Source organism: Schistosoma mansoni, chromosome W, assembly GCF_000237925.1.
Source record: "Schistosoma mansoni strain Puerto Rico chromosome W, complete genome".
NCBI lineage: Eukaryota > Metazoa > Platyhelminthes > Trematoda > Strigeidida > Schistosomatidae > Schistosoma > Schistosoma mansoni.
Genome location: NC_031502.1, coordinates 16,220,083 through 16,236,675, shown reverse-complemented (window position 1 = coordinate 16,236,675; position 16,593 = coordinate 16,220,083). Strand labels below are relative to the sequence as shown.

At 32.5% G+C, this 16,593-nt stretch overlaps 2 protein-coding genes across 2 annotated transcripts in view; one reads left to right on the top strand and one right to left on the bottom strand.

Moving 5' to 3' along the window:
- Positions 1-11,901, bottom strand: part of Smp_171860 (kh-domain rna binding protein-related) — a gene marked incomplete at both ends in the record, with an annotated part of 35,475 nt that extends 23,574 nt beyond the window's left edge. Inside the window, 4 exons of the mRNA XM_018788757.1 lie at positions 9,248-9,400; positions 10,784-10,900; positions 10,942-11,078; positions 11,724-11,901. Of these exons, the coding sequence (XP_018654268.1) occupies positions 9,248-9,400; positions 10,784-10,900; positions 10,942-11,078; positions 11,724-11,901 (585 nt within the window). The remainder of the gene's footprint in view (positions 1-9,247; positions 9,401-10,783; positions 10,901-10,941; positions 11,079-11,723) is intronic.
- Positions 11,902-14,662: 2,761 nt separating this feature from the next.
- Positions 14,663-14,956, top strand: Smp_091070 (hypothetical protein; the record flags this gene model as incomplete). Its single annotated transcript, XM_018788756.1, has 1 exon — positions 14,663-14,956. The coding sequence occupies one exon, from the start codon at positions 14,663-14,665 to the stop codon at positions 14,954-14,956; it is 294 nt and encodes a 97-aa protein (XP_018654267.1).
- Between the last annotated feature and the right edge of the window lie 1,637 nt (positions 14,957-16,593).

Genomic DNA, 16,593 nt, shown 5'->3' with positions numbered 1-16,593 from the left:
AATGGAATACCTTCAATTATAGCTTATGTACATATAGTTATCAATCAAGCTAATAAGTCACTAAAATAACATAAGCTTTTTTGCAAGTAAAATAAATCATGTTAGCTTTTAAATCCTTTCAGTATTAGATATAATCAGAATATAAATAAAAGTTTTATTGGAAATGGATAAAATGAGCTTAGATATTGTAAATTTTAATTTTTTTTCTAAATAAACAGATCCAAACTATACGGTTCACTTTTATTTCAGTGATTTCTTAAGGCTTATGGCAACCCAGAAATGGTACAAAAATGGATTCTGAAAATAAACACAAGTTTTATTTCAACTCACAAAGTAAATTTTCGGAGTGGTTCGCCTTTTTCAGTTAGCTGGTTTTCAAGGCCAGTTTTACCCACTTTTTCAAAATATTTTTGTCAAAGAGTATCTTATATTTGTAACCAATTGATCGTGTACCTTTAAAAAATGTTAAAGCTGCTACGTGGAACTAAGGATATGTACATCAAAGTAATACTCAGAGAATTAGACATCTTGATAAGACTGATTACGAGAAAGATACTGAAGGATAACTTCGAGTAATACACCAAAGTAACCATTGTAATCTTTACAGTAAATCCTGTTTTTCTGTACCTAATATATGTTAACGAAACAAATAGTAGAGATAATGAAGGAAATTTGTATCGCACATGTAGGATTTTGTATGTTGCGACCTATGGGTTGGATGGTCTATTCGTGTAGGCCTCACCGTCTTTCTAGATAACATTATCAGAAGATTCTATTAGAATTCTTGCACAACCGTTTAAAAATTTGTTCTGTTGACATGAAATTCGATTATTTATTGTTCATAAATTCATTTTTATCATTTTATTTATTTATCTGGATTGTCATCTCTAGTATGATCTCTGACGTTACAGTTGTATATCATTTTTATCATTGGGCGACAAACCAAATATCAAACTAGAGAAGAAAACAATCAAGATAAATGTAAAAACGTTGAAAATGAATTTATGAACAACAACTAGTCGAATTTCATGCCAATAGAACAGGTTTTTAATCGATTGTTCAAAAATTTCAATAGTTCACTTCTTTTCGAAGTATATCCTGACAATGTTATCTAGAAAGACAATGAAGACTGCACAAACGATTCAGATCAAAGAACACAATACTTCCCAAAAGATATAATGTGATCACTGAAAAGGACACTTGCATATCTGGAGTCATAAAGAGAGACAGACAGACAGATAGGCAGAGAGAGAGGTAGAAGGAGTATGAGATACATGAAATGAGAAAAGCCATTTATATTGTTGACATTTCACACAGTTAAAATTGAAACTTAATAACGTTGGTATTTCTTTTTAATTTCCAATAGTGAGAATAAATATAAAAGTATTTTTTATGACGTAATACAATCATCAAATGTCTTGTTTTCTCAAAGAATGTTGACATAAGCAAGTTAATTTTCATCGATAAACCTAAAATGTGAAGGATTTATGGACCGAATTGTTTCTTTTATACGGCATTAAGTCATCTGACATTATAAGTCCGACTCAAGTTCTATATATAATGGCTTAAGGTAAATTACTTTTCTTTGAAAATTTAATAATAGCAAGTTAAACATTGAAATGGTCCCAATGATGTTGCAATAGTTATGCTGAGTGGTAATGAGTGGTCGACCAACAAACATTCTATTTATAAGGTAACTTTATTTGGACTACTATATTTTTAATATCAATATATTTTCATGAAGATGCAAACACACGTTTATATGGACTTCTATTTACACTCAACATATTTTCAAGAATTTCCTTTAAATGGACTTCCTCTGTAAGAAGTAAATTGTGTGAAGTGATTTATCAATAGGAATATGATATTATTTTTTAACTTTATAAAGAAGTCTATCCGAAGTAGTTAATATACTTTTCCCTCTCCAAGTACACGCTAACTGTATTCCTAAAAATTATCTATCACCAACCTTTTAATTATTCTAAAATGTTTAACGTATGTTCTCAGACCACTCCAAAGGGTAAATATCCTGACTTTATAATGCTTTTGTTTACCATACTCAAGAGAATTTTATCTTCACACTTCTAAACCTTCTGTTAATTAGTTCTATATATTACTGCCACGGTTTCGGATCAAATGAAACCATGTAACAGTTTAGGTTGCAAAACTTATTCTTAGCACATAGAGAAGAAAATGATATCATATATAAACATGTAAAATAAGAGGAGGTCAAACAACGGAAATAAGAAATTCTCCCTCGGACCTATTTAAGTACGATCTCTGATCCTTATTTCCTAGGAAAGCCTAACTAACTAATTCAGAAGTTCTAAACTAGAACAAATAGGTATTTATTACTTCACTGTCTTTAATGGCTATAGAGAAGATCTCAGTCGATGATGAAAACTGTCTTTGAAGTTGTATTAATTTATGTGAGATAAGTCCGTAGTTAGCACCTATATAAGTTTGTGCAATACAGATATACAAGTTACAACCATGAAAATTACTTAGCCTAATCTTTACCTAGATCAGCAGCCTTTATAATAAGAGTTATAAATGAGTTAGGTCTTCCTCAATCTTAATAATTATTAGCACTGGTAGGTTCGATTTCCGATACCTTAATTTATCTGTTGGCTCATTCATTTTATCCTATTTCTCATAGTATTACGCCGGTTATCTATGAAGGTATGCTTCACACACTGTTTGATAATTTTAAGACTATTAGGAACTTTATATTGAATGAAATAATTCAGTCTACTTTGGATCACTGTTACCACTTTAGCACTATCAGAATAAAGGTTATGTACAACATAGTAACACACTATTTTTACTTCCTTCCTAGCTCGTCATTGATATATAATCAGTATTTACTCTAAGCTAATAATTACAGGATACATTTTCTAAGTTGTTCATGGGCTACATTGTAATAGGTATCTCGACATTCTAACTCAAATTTAGTTAAACACTTTTGATGATTTTTTTAGAGAACCTCGGACGGGACCGTTGGGCGTAATGTTGGAGTTATTTATTTCTAATAAACCTTGTAACCCTACATACGTAAATTTTAAAATTTCCTTAAAATAAGACAACAAACACTGCTAATTTATATTCACTTATTTTAAGACAACAAACTAATACTTAATTCATTGATCAACGATTAGAATATTGATTCATTATTTATATGAGCATTAATAATAGAGTTCTGAAAGTTAACCTTCTTAAAACTAACCGTAAAATATGCATATTTCAATGCTTTATGGAAACCATATTAGGATGCTAACATTTCTTTGTGAATAACAAGAAATCGAATGATTAGCTAGTTTAGACACTTAACAAAAATTAAAACAAGCCTTCATATGAGCATGAAACTGTACATTTCCAAAATCTACACTTAATAAAAGTTAGATTATTCATATTATGTAAATTTTGCATTTAACTTTATTAGATAATCTGAGGGTTTATGAATATTCACAGATATTCTCTATAACGTATTATAATGTTCATAAAATAACAGTTGTTAGGTAACTTTACCAAAGGAAGACAGAAATTCACTGAATTGAAAAGAAAAACATCAAACAGCTCAACATTCGGAATTCATAATCACTGGACTGCAGAATATTAACAATTTTTCTCTAGGAGGTCTGAACAGCTTGATTTTACTAATAAAAATAAATAAAGAGCATACAACTACTAGAGACCATCAAGCCATCAAACTCTCTAGTATTCACTTCTTTTCAAAATGACCTTAAATAACCATGACTCTAAAAATCACTGTTTAAAAAGTATAGAAAAACAATTTAACCTCTGTTATCTGAACCCCTATCCTGGTCTTAATACAAATATATGCGTAAGCATATGTGCACAAAAGCATAGTAAATAGTTCTGAGCTATCAATGTACTTTTTATTAAACTTCAATAAATTAAGCATGTTTTATTTTATTTTTGTTTCTGTGACTACTGTCTTGATTTTTGCGCTAAAATGGGTAAGCAAAAAATGAATAAAAAGTGAAGATTTACAATGAGTAACAAATTATAACTAATGATACATGTTTCGTAGTCGATTAACCAATAAATAAAGATAAAAGCAGCAATTTGTAATCACCTTAAAAATCATGAGATAATGGATACTGTATGAATATGTATGAATTGGACCAAAGTGCATTCATTATTTATGATAAACGCAAACTAGGTCATAGAGTATTCTATACTTTTTTAAAGTGGTCACGAGTTTGTAGTCCAGATAATGTGAGAATGAAAATTCTTGTACAAACCAATTAATTTAGGTTTATTGCCTGACAACAAAGCTTATAATCTGAACACAGTAATTAAACATACATCGACTAAAATTGTAAATCTTGTTTTTTAAACATGTATGAATTGTTGAAAGTGTACAACTAATAAGTTATTACAGAAGCTAATTCTAAATATTTCAGGTGTATAGTATTAATTTAGTCTAAACGGTATGAGTGTCAGAAAGTATTGGTAAAGTTCAAATGAATTTCCAGTGTCATGTTTTGTTCTGTTATAGTTTCATTATTTCATTGCTTTTGTTTACATGAAAGTGAAATCTTATACTTTAGACATGTAAACTTAGATGAGCAGATAACTTGTTACCGAGAAATTGCAAAGAAATCAATGGAATAGCTTGAACGTCACAGTTTAACTTGCTTAAGGATACTTCAAAAATCTTCTGTGTGGACGAAATATGTATCAACTTTAATCCACACATAAATAAAATATACCTTTTGATAGGACAAATACTTTTTTATTTCTAAGAAAGTTCACATAATAATCCTTAGTACTCATTTGATATGAGAAATCAATACATCTACTAGAATGTATGGAAAGAAGTTGATAACAATAAGCAATTAATTATTCCAGGAATCCATCACATCTAACAAAATAAAATTATACAGATAAATCCCCGTTTTTTTTGGTGATCTTTAAAACAGCTAATATTCATATTCTTAACTTATATCATCCAAGGGTTACTCTTCTAATTTCAATAGATTTGGCATATCTATCACAATCTTAGTTCAATTATGAACTTATGTACACCAGATAATCAATTGAAAAAGAAAAGTCCTTTTTTAGTTTATATTTTTAAAGTTCCCTACTTAGTGATTATTAGTTTAAGAAATAATTAATTTTTATTGTCATTATTATTAGCTTATTAATAAAACAAAATACCAACAATAAGCTTATCACGCTCAAAATCAATGCCACTTTTATTGAATAAACTAGATTTAAATCAATAATTTATTGATATATATATTTATACACATATATATACACACTGTATCTTCTTCATTTCACAGTTGTTGATTTATCGATTGTTAGTGTATAAATTAATGAATAATAATAAACAAATGAGAAATATAGAAATAGTGAACTCAAAAAAAAAGAAAAAAAACACACTGAGAAATATGAGTATTGTGTTTAAGAAGAAATTATGAAAATCGATGTACAATGTATTATTATACTGACTGATTATATGCTATTAATCGTAATAGCAGTAAATGTTTTGTTTCTAGTGTCAGTTAACTGTTGTTGTTTTTTTTTTAATAGATTAATAAATAACAAGTTTTGAAAAACCCTTTAAATTTGATGATTAACAATTGGGTTTAATGAGAAAGTTTGTCTCATTATGAAAAATTAACTTAGATTTATTAATTGATGGTGAATTATTATCCAACAAACAATAATTAACTTCAATTATAGTTACAACTTATATTAATCCATTGTGTACAATGAGTTGTTATTAAGAAAATCTAGTGAATAGCTTATTCATGGTGATACTTTACAAAACTTCAAAAAACGACGGCAGCATTAGCGGTAGCAACAATGAAGAAAACCAGTGTTGACTTAAATTAGCAGACAACATTTATGAGTGAATGACATGAAATAACTGGAAGTAATCAGTTTCTTAAAAAAAAGAGATGGAACAAAACTAATCAGTTACAAAAATGAGTTACCCTGGCAATGAATCCATTCACGGTATTTATAAATCAGTCGTTGGAAACAGGTGAAATTTTTTTAATATGTTAGTTTTAAGGGTCAATGAAGGTAATCAGTATATTGTAAAGCTATTCTAGTAGATTAGCGCCGGGATATAGATACTATCTGACGCTTAGTTCTGGGCAATGTTATATAGGTGTTGGTCGAATTCTATTGATCATCTTTCACAATGCGGTCACTTGGCTACTTAACTCATCATTATGGCGGTATTTCTTTGATGGTCGGCAGTTATTCTTAAGATGAAGTGGATCTGAGTAATTTTAGTCATAGGCGTTGACCAACCAAGTATATGTTTACATTTTAAGGATATGTTTCATTTCAATAAGTGAAGCAGCAATTAACACTGATCTGAATCCCCGTTATCATATTATATCTACCACGGTTGAAGATCAACCATGATTATTACTGTCAAATAACAGAAAACCTTGATCTGAGCCCCGGACGATACGAAAGCTAGTACGTTTGAAAATCCCGATCATTATCCGCATATTATTGTTATTAAATCTCGAGACAGCTTCTAATAGATATTTATCTACAATGTAGCTGGTTAAATAGTAACAAACAAAACTCACACATTAAAACAATACTTGTTGTTGACATGACTTAGGAGAGTCCAGTATTCTTCTAGTTTCACATAAAACAAGAAGCTAACGGTACAATGTTCAGCAGAACACAAAAAGTTCATAAACTGACAGTCATCATAAATGAAGACATTGTCCAGGTGAAAAGAGTTAGAATTTTTAGGTCCTAACAGGAAGAACCTTGAAGAGAAATATAACTCAAAAGCGTGGAATTTAAGACATTATCATAATACTCCTTGACTTGAATATAAACAGCATAATTAACTGGAAATAATTACGAACAAGTTAGGTTTATTCCTAATGCATTATATTTATTATTTCTTTACCACTAAGAATCTAAACTTCTTTAAACTTTCAGGTTTGATAATAAAGCCAAAACAAGTAGACCACTAACTTGTCGCACCAAACAAAACTTTCGTGTACACAAAAACAAGTACAATAAAAGGATACCGAGAAATCAGTTTAAACATGTTAAGATAAAGATAGAAAATGGGTTATGAATGTGATTATTTTTTTAACTGGAAACAACTTTCGTTTAGATGTTAACCAAGATAATGTAAAGAAATAATACATTTCTAATGATGTTTATCTCTACCATCAATACTATACCTAACATTAGAACATTTATTCAATACCTAATATAACCCATTATTCTTTCAACTCGAAACTATATTGTATGCATTTCAAACAATGTGTTTTAGTAAATAACTAAAAAACACTTGAAAGTTGTTTCGCTTACTAATTATTACTGAAATGGATCTTTCAGATCTCGAAAAAGAACCAAAGACATTTTTAAATAGTTTTATACGACAAAAATAATAAATTTACTTTTATCGGAAACCTAAGCCTAAGAAATGTATTTCAGAAAGAATGAATAAGATCAAGGTATGAACTTTACGGAATGACACTTAACTGGGGACCTAGAAGAAGATTGACGATGAACAAAAACACGCTAACATAACCAATTTTATTCTATATTCCATAAGTATGTAATGATGGGACTCAATACTTTCCAACTTTATGAGTAACTGACAACATAAAATACTTCAGAAACTAAACAAAAATTATGCTTCTGACGTTTAGATACCCAATGTAAGCCACCTCTTCAGAATGAATTTACGTTATTTATTGTCAAGAAGTGGCTCACAATAAGTCCCAAAACGTCAGAAATACAATTTTCTACTTATTAGAACATAAAAAAATGTTTATTATTAGCTCTCTACCCAATGTTAAATTTTATTTGAAATTATCAAGTACAACCTTGATAATGATACCTATCATATCATATTTATTCCTAAAAATCACTTGAATTAAAGCAACTTTAAGTTTATAAAATTGTATCATTCTATACCAGACAGTTAATAAACCTTAAAACTCATACGAATAAAACTTTATAAGGATTAATGGCTCATTGCTAACTCAAAAACAATCAAATTTGGTTCTAAATGATAGGATGTAAATAAAAGTATGGTTTGTGACATCATAAGGTCAAATACAGTTAGTTACTTAATTGCAGCTAAAAGTACGAAACAGAACGATCTTATTAAAAATCTAAAATTGCTTTCCTAATAATAATCCACCGCCTCAATAAACCATGGTTTGCCCAAGTTTAATTTCTATCATTCAAAATCCATCCCGGACACTTCATATGAAAGAATATCAATCAATTAAATGTTGTTGATATCCTTTTTATGGTAAAGATACTAACCCATGTTGAGGTTTTAAATTTACTCTCCATAGTTAACAAACTATCGAGAATTTCAAGTTATTACGGCTGCATTTTCAAAAAGTGCAAGAAAACTGTGAAATCAAGTATAGTAATGTATTATAAACATCTGTTACTATTAGAATTAGAATTTTTGCAGCTAGATATGCTTAAAATCAGTCTGACTATTTTTAATAATATGCATGCACAGTACACAGAATTGTCCGTAGTATTAACTGACTATTTATGATAGATTGTTTTTGAGATATTTATGAAGCACAGTACATTTATTGATTTCATCTAGGCAAACTGAAGTGGTATTTTCCACTTAAGTACTTTATTTAATCGATTACGTAATAACTAAGGGTTATATTCAACAGATTACAGTGCAATACTGAAACCTTCATAGTTACTTTATACGCATCTGATATGAAATACATTATCAGAAAATACCGAGAAGACTAATAGATTTTTCCATTACACAACTGTCGTCATTCCCGTTCCTCAAAAGAGTGAAGTGAATTCACTAAGAACGTCTAGTAGCTATTGTGTAACCTGCCCTCAGTATGAATACTAAAAATTAGTAAGTTCAGATGTTTGCAAATTATGCATGCTTATTTTTGCTATAACAAAGGTCTTTTTGTGTTCCAAAACCCATCTTCATTTCAAAACTTATTGTAATTATGCACAAAGATGAAAAAACGTCTCTGCCTAGTTTTTCAGGGAGATTAAATTGTTATGATAGTGACAAAGGTATTAGTTTGTAATCTAGTAGATCATTTTCATCAACTGAATTCTGACAGGGTTACGACATACCATTGTTTTCATATTCAAAGTTATCTTTAAAAGCAACTCTTTACGGAACGCTTTAGTTTCTATAGAGCTGGAACTTAAATAAAACAATTCATGTATGATTTTATGCATTACTTCAAAAAGCTCCACTTACCGTTCGCACTCCTTGCTCAAGAAATGCACGAATGGTTTCGGACGCTCTTCTCAGCTTAATAGCCGCACGACTTTCAAAATCTTCGACGCTCACCAGAACATGCAACTCTTCATCCAGGTGTTCCCAGTTTGGTTTTCCTTTGTTTGAATCCTCCTATAGGAATATTTTGTATTGATATATTTACATGTAGAGAATATAAAACATCTATTGAATTGTTATTTGGAACATGCTACTCAGGTTATAAATTCTAAAAGGATTCTGTTTAGTAAAAGTAAAATAAAAATGTCGATAATTTTGAAATCTGGTTAAACAACTGATTCATTACGAAATCGATATCTTCATTAAGTAAACATCAATACCATTACATTGAAATCTAAAAAAACTTCGCTGCTAAAATGGCTGTGTATGCAAAATAATCTGTGTGGACAAAATACAGGTCTACAGTCAAACTGAAGACTATTAATGGACAGTCTTGTGAATTAGCTTTGTTTTTCAAAGAGACCATACTGATAAAGTGATGGTTGGTGATATGTATGAAGGTAATTTAGCGAACGCGGAAAATACATCAAACATAACAAATAGTTCTGACACAATATGTCTAGAATTCTGTTGTGATCTACTTTATAGGTTGACACAGCAATATAAAAACAAATAGATGTACCATATGGTCAAGCACGTAATATAACTCCTCATTATGGCACTTTAAGTCCTCAAGGAAATTTTAGTCCGACATGAGCCATTTTTGTTTCCTCGGAAATCAACAACTGTACACGTGGTTTATGATTTAAACTGCCATGACATGTGATTGGTGAATTATCAAAAAGAATGAACTTAGATCAAAAATGTAATTGATCTATAGGAATATTGGTGTAGTTTGTTATTGTCGATATTTACTCGACAATTTTTCATCAGTTAAGAGCAAAACGCCAAACCTCCTGACATTTTTTAAACGTTTTAAATTTCAACCACAGATAACTGGTTTCAGTCATCAAAACACATTGCAACGTCGCTTGCAAAAAGAAGCAACGTTTTTTATCTGACCTCTGTTCGATTAGCCGAGTGATTTATTTGTATCCTATCGACCTGGGTGATATTACTTACCGTGGCATTTTATTTAGGTTCTACTATGAAGTGATCACTACGTTCCGGTAACATTTCTTCCACAGAGACATTTTACGTACACATAAACATCAGTAGTTTTACCATGTACATGAACGTACAAACGACAAAAATACATTAGGTCAGGATGCCAAAATATTATTTACCTATCCATAGAAACTTAGTTTATTACTAAAATATCTAGCAATTATTGACTACAGCAACATGTTTAAAAATGCACCTCTAGGTTGGTCAATTATTAGTTAAAAAGAATCATATAAAACCATCCATTTTACCAAAAGAGGAAATTATAATCAGTATGATAAAATGCTTCGAGTGTTTAAAATGAAAATCTATCAAGCCTGCACAATTTATATTATACGATGTATAACTGACAACGAAATCTCGATATATTATTTTTATTCCGTCAGGTTTTACCTTTCTTTTGTCTCTAAGTGATCCTTTACCTCTCACCATGATTTTACACTCCAAATCTTGTTCAAGCTGTTTTGCAGTCAATCCTCTTGGACCAAGAAGGCGTCCAACAAAGTTATACTAGAACATTAGGATTAACTAGGTAAATTAAATTAACCAACATTGGGATTTTCCTTCACAGGAACAAAAACCTTCTCTTGCAATGACACAATATTTCCGGAAGGTACTGGAAGCTCGTTCTCAGTTTTCTTTACTGATTCGTTTAAATGAAATAGCTTTTGCCTTACACGGGTAATTTCTGCAATAGAAAAATACATAACGATAATCTTAAGTGACATAAAGTCATTTATAATATATGATGGTATTGGATAAACACTCAAATAAATCTTTATTATGGTGAGATAACCCTCACTACCGATTGAAGAAAATCAAAACTATAATAATTATGTTACTGTGATACTCTCAAAATGTATTAGAATAAGTGCATTATCATAAATCAAGCTTGGTTTTAGATTAGTATTTCAATAGTCTTAAACAAATGGTACTGAACAAAAGTTTAGACATACACAATGTAACGTTAAAGACCACATTAGATCCCAATTAGAAGCACAAATGATGTATTATTGTTGATTTGAGCAACACATTTTACATGTCAATTTTAAGATTTTAACAAAATTAGTACAATTCACTAAACATTAACGACAAAGCTAAAGAAACATGTGGTTTTATTAACAAAGTGTGAAGATAAGGCCAGTTGAATGAGCGTTTCATATACAGAGGGGCTGGAAAGAAATATAAATTCATAAACGTTAGGATGCAGATACGGCTTTATAATCTATACTGTAAGTCTGTTAGGTCTGACATTACCTCTGCACCACCTAAAACAAGATACAATCTGATAACTTCAAGATAAACATAAGAAATATATTAACAAAATATTTACCTTTCTCCAAAATGAATTCTAAGTGCAAGAAGATGTTTGGAAAATTCTGGAGCTGCCTCTTATCTTTTAGCAATTCTTGGAGATAATCTGGTGTAGCTTTATGCATCAATACGGAGTCAACGACGACGTTTTCATTTTCAACTTCTAAGTCAGACTTTGAATGTAAATTTTCTCCCATTTGCGAAATTTTTCAGTGGACGCTAGTGATGCAGATATTAACAGCGCTAATACATACTGAAAAATAATATTCAAGATTTTGCTATAAAACGAAATGAAATATTGGTATATAAAAACAAATTTTAAAATATTCAGTGATCTTGTTTGATATGTCAGAAGATCATTTCGTTATTTTACTAGTACAAAATGAATATCATATTTGCATTTACTATTTGAACTAAACATTGACAATAGCTTAGATAAGTCGCCTAATTATATACTTGGGTACATCTGACACAGAACTTCAATAAATTGTTTTCCTTAAAATACTGCGAATAATGGCGCTACATATCCTTCTGAAAAATCAGATACTGTACCATATACAAGCTTTCGGAGATCTACGTATCTGAAGTTCGATTCACTGAGCGTGCAGTATTTAAATATTGGTGTAAACATTTGACATTGCCAGAAACTTATGGATTCTATGCTTTTGTTTAGAGTCTTCTGGCAAGTAAGTGCTTGTAAAGAGTACAGAACAACTCATATTTGGGAATCGGTTCTTGAACAGTGCTTGTCATTGAAGATAGATAGGAGTTGGGGATCTGACCTACGACATGTAGTATTACTAACAACCACTGACCTATTGAAACATGTACGAAACTTTGGAAGACCGAAACAAAGGGGATGAACGTCGTGGTCTATATAAAAGACTGAAATGAGGCGCATGTAAGGGTAAATAAATCGCCGAAATTATTAGCTGACCCCGTTGGATTTAATGGACATCAGTAGCTGAAGGCGCCCGGCCATCCATTCACACCAGATCACGAGTAGGTACGCCGTGCTACACATCCCTTCCAACTGTTAACCAGCTTAGACAAAACCCTTCTCAACATATCAACACCCTTTCAAATATATCTTCGAACCCACTCATTAATGACTTTTGACTTGCCTGAGTTGGCATACCTCCAATATAAAAGTGCTATGTGTGAAGGCGTTATCAAACTCCGAATATCCGTGGCATATTTAAGCACTTGATATAGGCTGGCTAAAAGTTAAAAGGAATGCGTAGCACGAATGAAAATTTCGATTCATCGTATTTTTTTGTCAGTCTTGTAGTTATCTGTCAATATACACTCGTACGAGCGTAAGGGCACAAAACGTGCGTAAAAAGAAAAATAAACTGGTATACATGTGTATTACAGACGTGGGTTAGCGTAACAACTTTCAGTGATCGTTTCGAATTTTTCAGGCAAAAAAATATCTGCACATATATATAGGCATATTAGGAAAATTGATGTTTGTCTTTTACCATTTCCTGACACAATAATACTGGAAAAATCGGGGTAAAACAAAATGTCATGTTGTGTCCTATGTGCAGTGGTCTTATAAGTGTTCAGGAAACGTTACCCTTCTTTCAGAGCACATTGTTTTAAGCGGGTTGACAGACACCAGCGAAGTTTCTTGGCGTCGATACAGTATTTAGGTTTATGATGATGAATTTTGAAGAGTCCTTCGTATACCATTTACAGAGGTCGCCGTAATGAATCGCGACGTACAAAAACGTATGAACTATGTCGTAAGGCAGTCTGAACGAAAACATCAGTTGAATGAGGTCGACTAGAAGCAGGTTTAACTGAACGCATCGCGTTTCTGAGCCTGCTCACGAGAGAGTTTACATCCATAGTAATTGAAGAAAATGAAGTACAGCCGTACAGCACAATACATGATTAGGAGTTCCCCATCGAAAGTGCTATACCTCGATTCCATGTCTTGCTATCATCTCAATAAGTGTGTTAAAGATTACCAGATGCTGTTTACCTGTCGTTGTAAGACTGTGACAACGTAAGTCTATTAGTTGAGAGTTGATCTCAAACACCCAAATATATGCCCAAACAATAGAGCTCAAGTATTCATTCTTTTCTCAATTTTGTATAGGGATTATATTTCCGGTTATCTAATGGTAAATGTTGAAAGGCACTCGATTGTGTTCCACCCACGAGCTAAATAAGGACTTAAACGCTATTAATCTGGTTTCTTCTATCATGAGAATGAGGGATATATACAGGCACGGAAGTGTTGAGCCCCACATTGAACACAAACTTAATTTCTGTTTTCACTACTACTATTTTTTTACTCAGTCTTAAAAGTAAACTTTATTATCCTTAACTAAAGTTTGGTATATATATTTACACACAGCTTTTGTCGCAGTGTAATCGTGCTGTGGTCATTATTTTACCCCTTTCTCACTATATTGTTATAGTGGTCTTATACATGTCGGACTCAATACAAACCAAAAGCCTGGAGGGTTCGTCACCAGTAGAGACAGACGCTTATGATTACGAATGTCCGACTCCCAGAATTTGATTATAGTTACTTCGAGTTGTGGTTTGCTCAACTATTATGCATTACTTCACGAGACAATATTAATGTGTAAGGAATTCGCCATAGAGACTTATGTTCTGTCCTACCTCCTTCAGTCGCCAAAAAAATTCGTGACTTGATTTTAAGTCCAACATCATCACAACCATACACCATCGTAAGACGACAGATAATGAACTGTCCACCGTTATCAGATGGCCAAAAAATCCAAAGGCTTTTCCAAAGAAAAACATTTGGTTGAAAAGTCGTCATCACTGTTTTTGAGCCCCCTCTAAGTCTTAGTGGGCGACAACACAGTGGTTGATGCAGTACTAAAACAAAGATGAATACATGCTATCTCATACTACGTCCAACACTTTTTGGATGCACAACACCCTGGCACCTCCTTATCTCATTTAGCGCGTATGGAAAGAGGTCCCTTAACTAGATCACTCACGATAAATCGTGGACAAAAAGAACCATCAAAATACCCGGTCATAGAAGGACCCATCGCCAGCGGTAATAGTCTCATTGAGGCTGTCACCAAGATGCAAATGGGTCACAGAAACAGGAGCAGGTTACCACAAAGACCAAGATCGAAGACACGAAACAGGTCACAAATGTTCAGACAATCTGGGAATTTTGTTGGTACCGCTAGAAGTTTGATGTCAGATCAACTAAGTGCAGGCAACCATGCAGCCGGCATAAACAGGCTCTGAAGAATATGAGAAACGAATAATTCCTCCACAGGTCGCGACGACTTATGAGGAGTGTCTAAAAAGCAGCTTGTTTTATGTTCAGAACAGAAATTCAGGATTAAATGTTTCGGAGGATACTAGTGCTGCTCTTAGTATCACTCCTCAGAACAAACTAGGTGGGTCGAAAAACTTTCACAGTCACACTTCAAGCTAATAACAAAACTAAAATCGAGACGTTCGGGTAGAAAAGTTTGACTCTAGATTTGGGGTTTAGGAGGCTATTCCTTTGAGTGTTCACTGTGGCCTATTTAGATATGGAAGTGCTGGGAATGAACTTCTTAGAAAGATATGATATTCAGTGGCAAAGAAGGCCACACCACTTCTATAAATTTGATACAAACCTCATCAGTAATAATTAAAAAACTTCACAATATACTGGCAGAATTTTAAAACCTAAACAAACCGAACCCTCAGCCTCCCAAAAGTAAACTAAATGTAAGTCATATGATCAAAACCGAATGTGCACCTGTTTGCTAGACCCAGGAGACTGACTGCAGGTTAGCTTCAAATCGTTGGAGCCGAATTGGACCACATTCTTCAGCTGGGCATCATCCGTCCATCTCATAGTCAATGGGAAACCCGTTTGCATATGGTCCCGAAGAAAAATGAAGGCGATTGGAGACCGTGTGGGGATAACAGATCCTTCAACCGTCAAACCGTGTCAGACGAGTACTCAATACCTCAGATCCAAGATTTTACACACGGCTTGCAGACTACAAACATATTTACTAAGATTGACTTGGTCAGCGGATATCGTAACATCCCAATAGCTGAGGGAGGTATACTTAAGACAACTTTTACAACACATTTTGAACTGTTCGAGTTTATACGCATGCCATTCGGCTTGGGGAATGCGGGATAAACATTTTGAAGATCCTTAAGCAACCTATTTCGGGATATTCCATTTGCACAGGGCTATATGAACGATTTGTTAATTGCTAGTCTGGATTTAAAATCACGCGAACAGCATCTAAGAGAGGTACTAAAACGGTTAAATGAAAATAGAATTAACATACATCAAAGTAAGTTTGTTTTCGGTGTTCAAACTCCATAATTTTCCGAACACACAATAAGCTCAGAGATGATTACACCGATCAAAGAATAAGTGAACGCCATCAGACAATACCCCATACCAAGTTCTCTAACGTAACTTAGAAGTGTTATAGGTCTAATTAACTTTTCTCGAGGATCCATACCCGGTTATGCACAATTGATGCAACCTTTGACACGTTCGCTTGAAAGAAGACTAAAAGATTTTAGTTTGACTTCTGAGGTTGTTGAGGTAATTAAACAGCTAAAAGACAAACTAGCTGAAGTATCTACGTTGACACATCCGAATCCCCTTTTCCCATTCGCTTTGGTGGTGGATACTTCGGACAAAGCAGTTGGCAGTATCCCGAATCAATTGATTATAAACGCATGAAAACCGTTTACATTTTTCTCAAAAAGACTCGCTACAGCAGAGGTGAGAAATTCTACTTTCGGACGAAAAATTCTGGCAGTCTAACTAACTATTAAACATTTCCGACACATCTTGGAAGGCGGGGACTTCATAGTTTGTACAAATCATAAACCGCTAACCGCTAACAGTGGGCAAA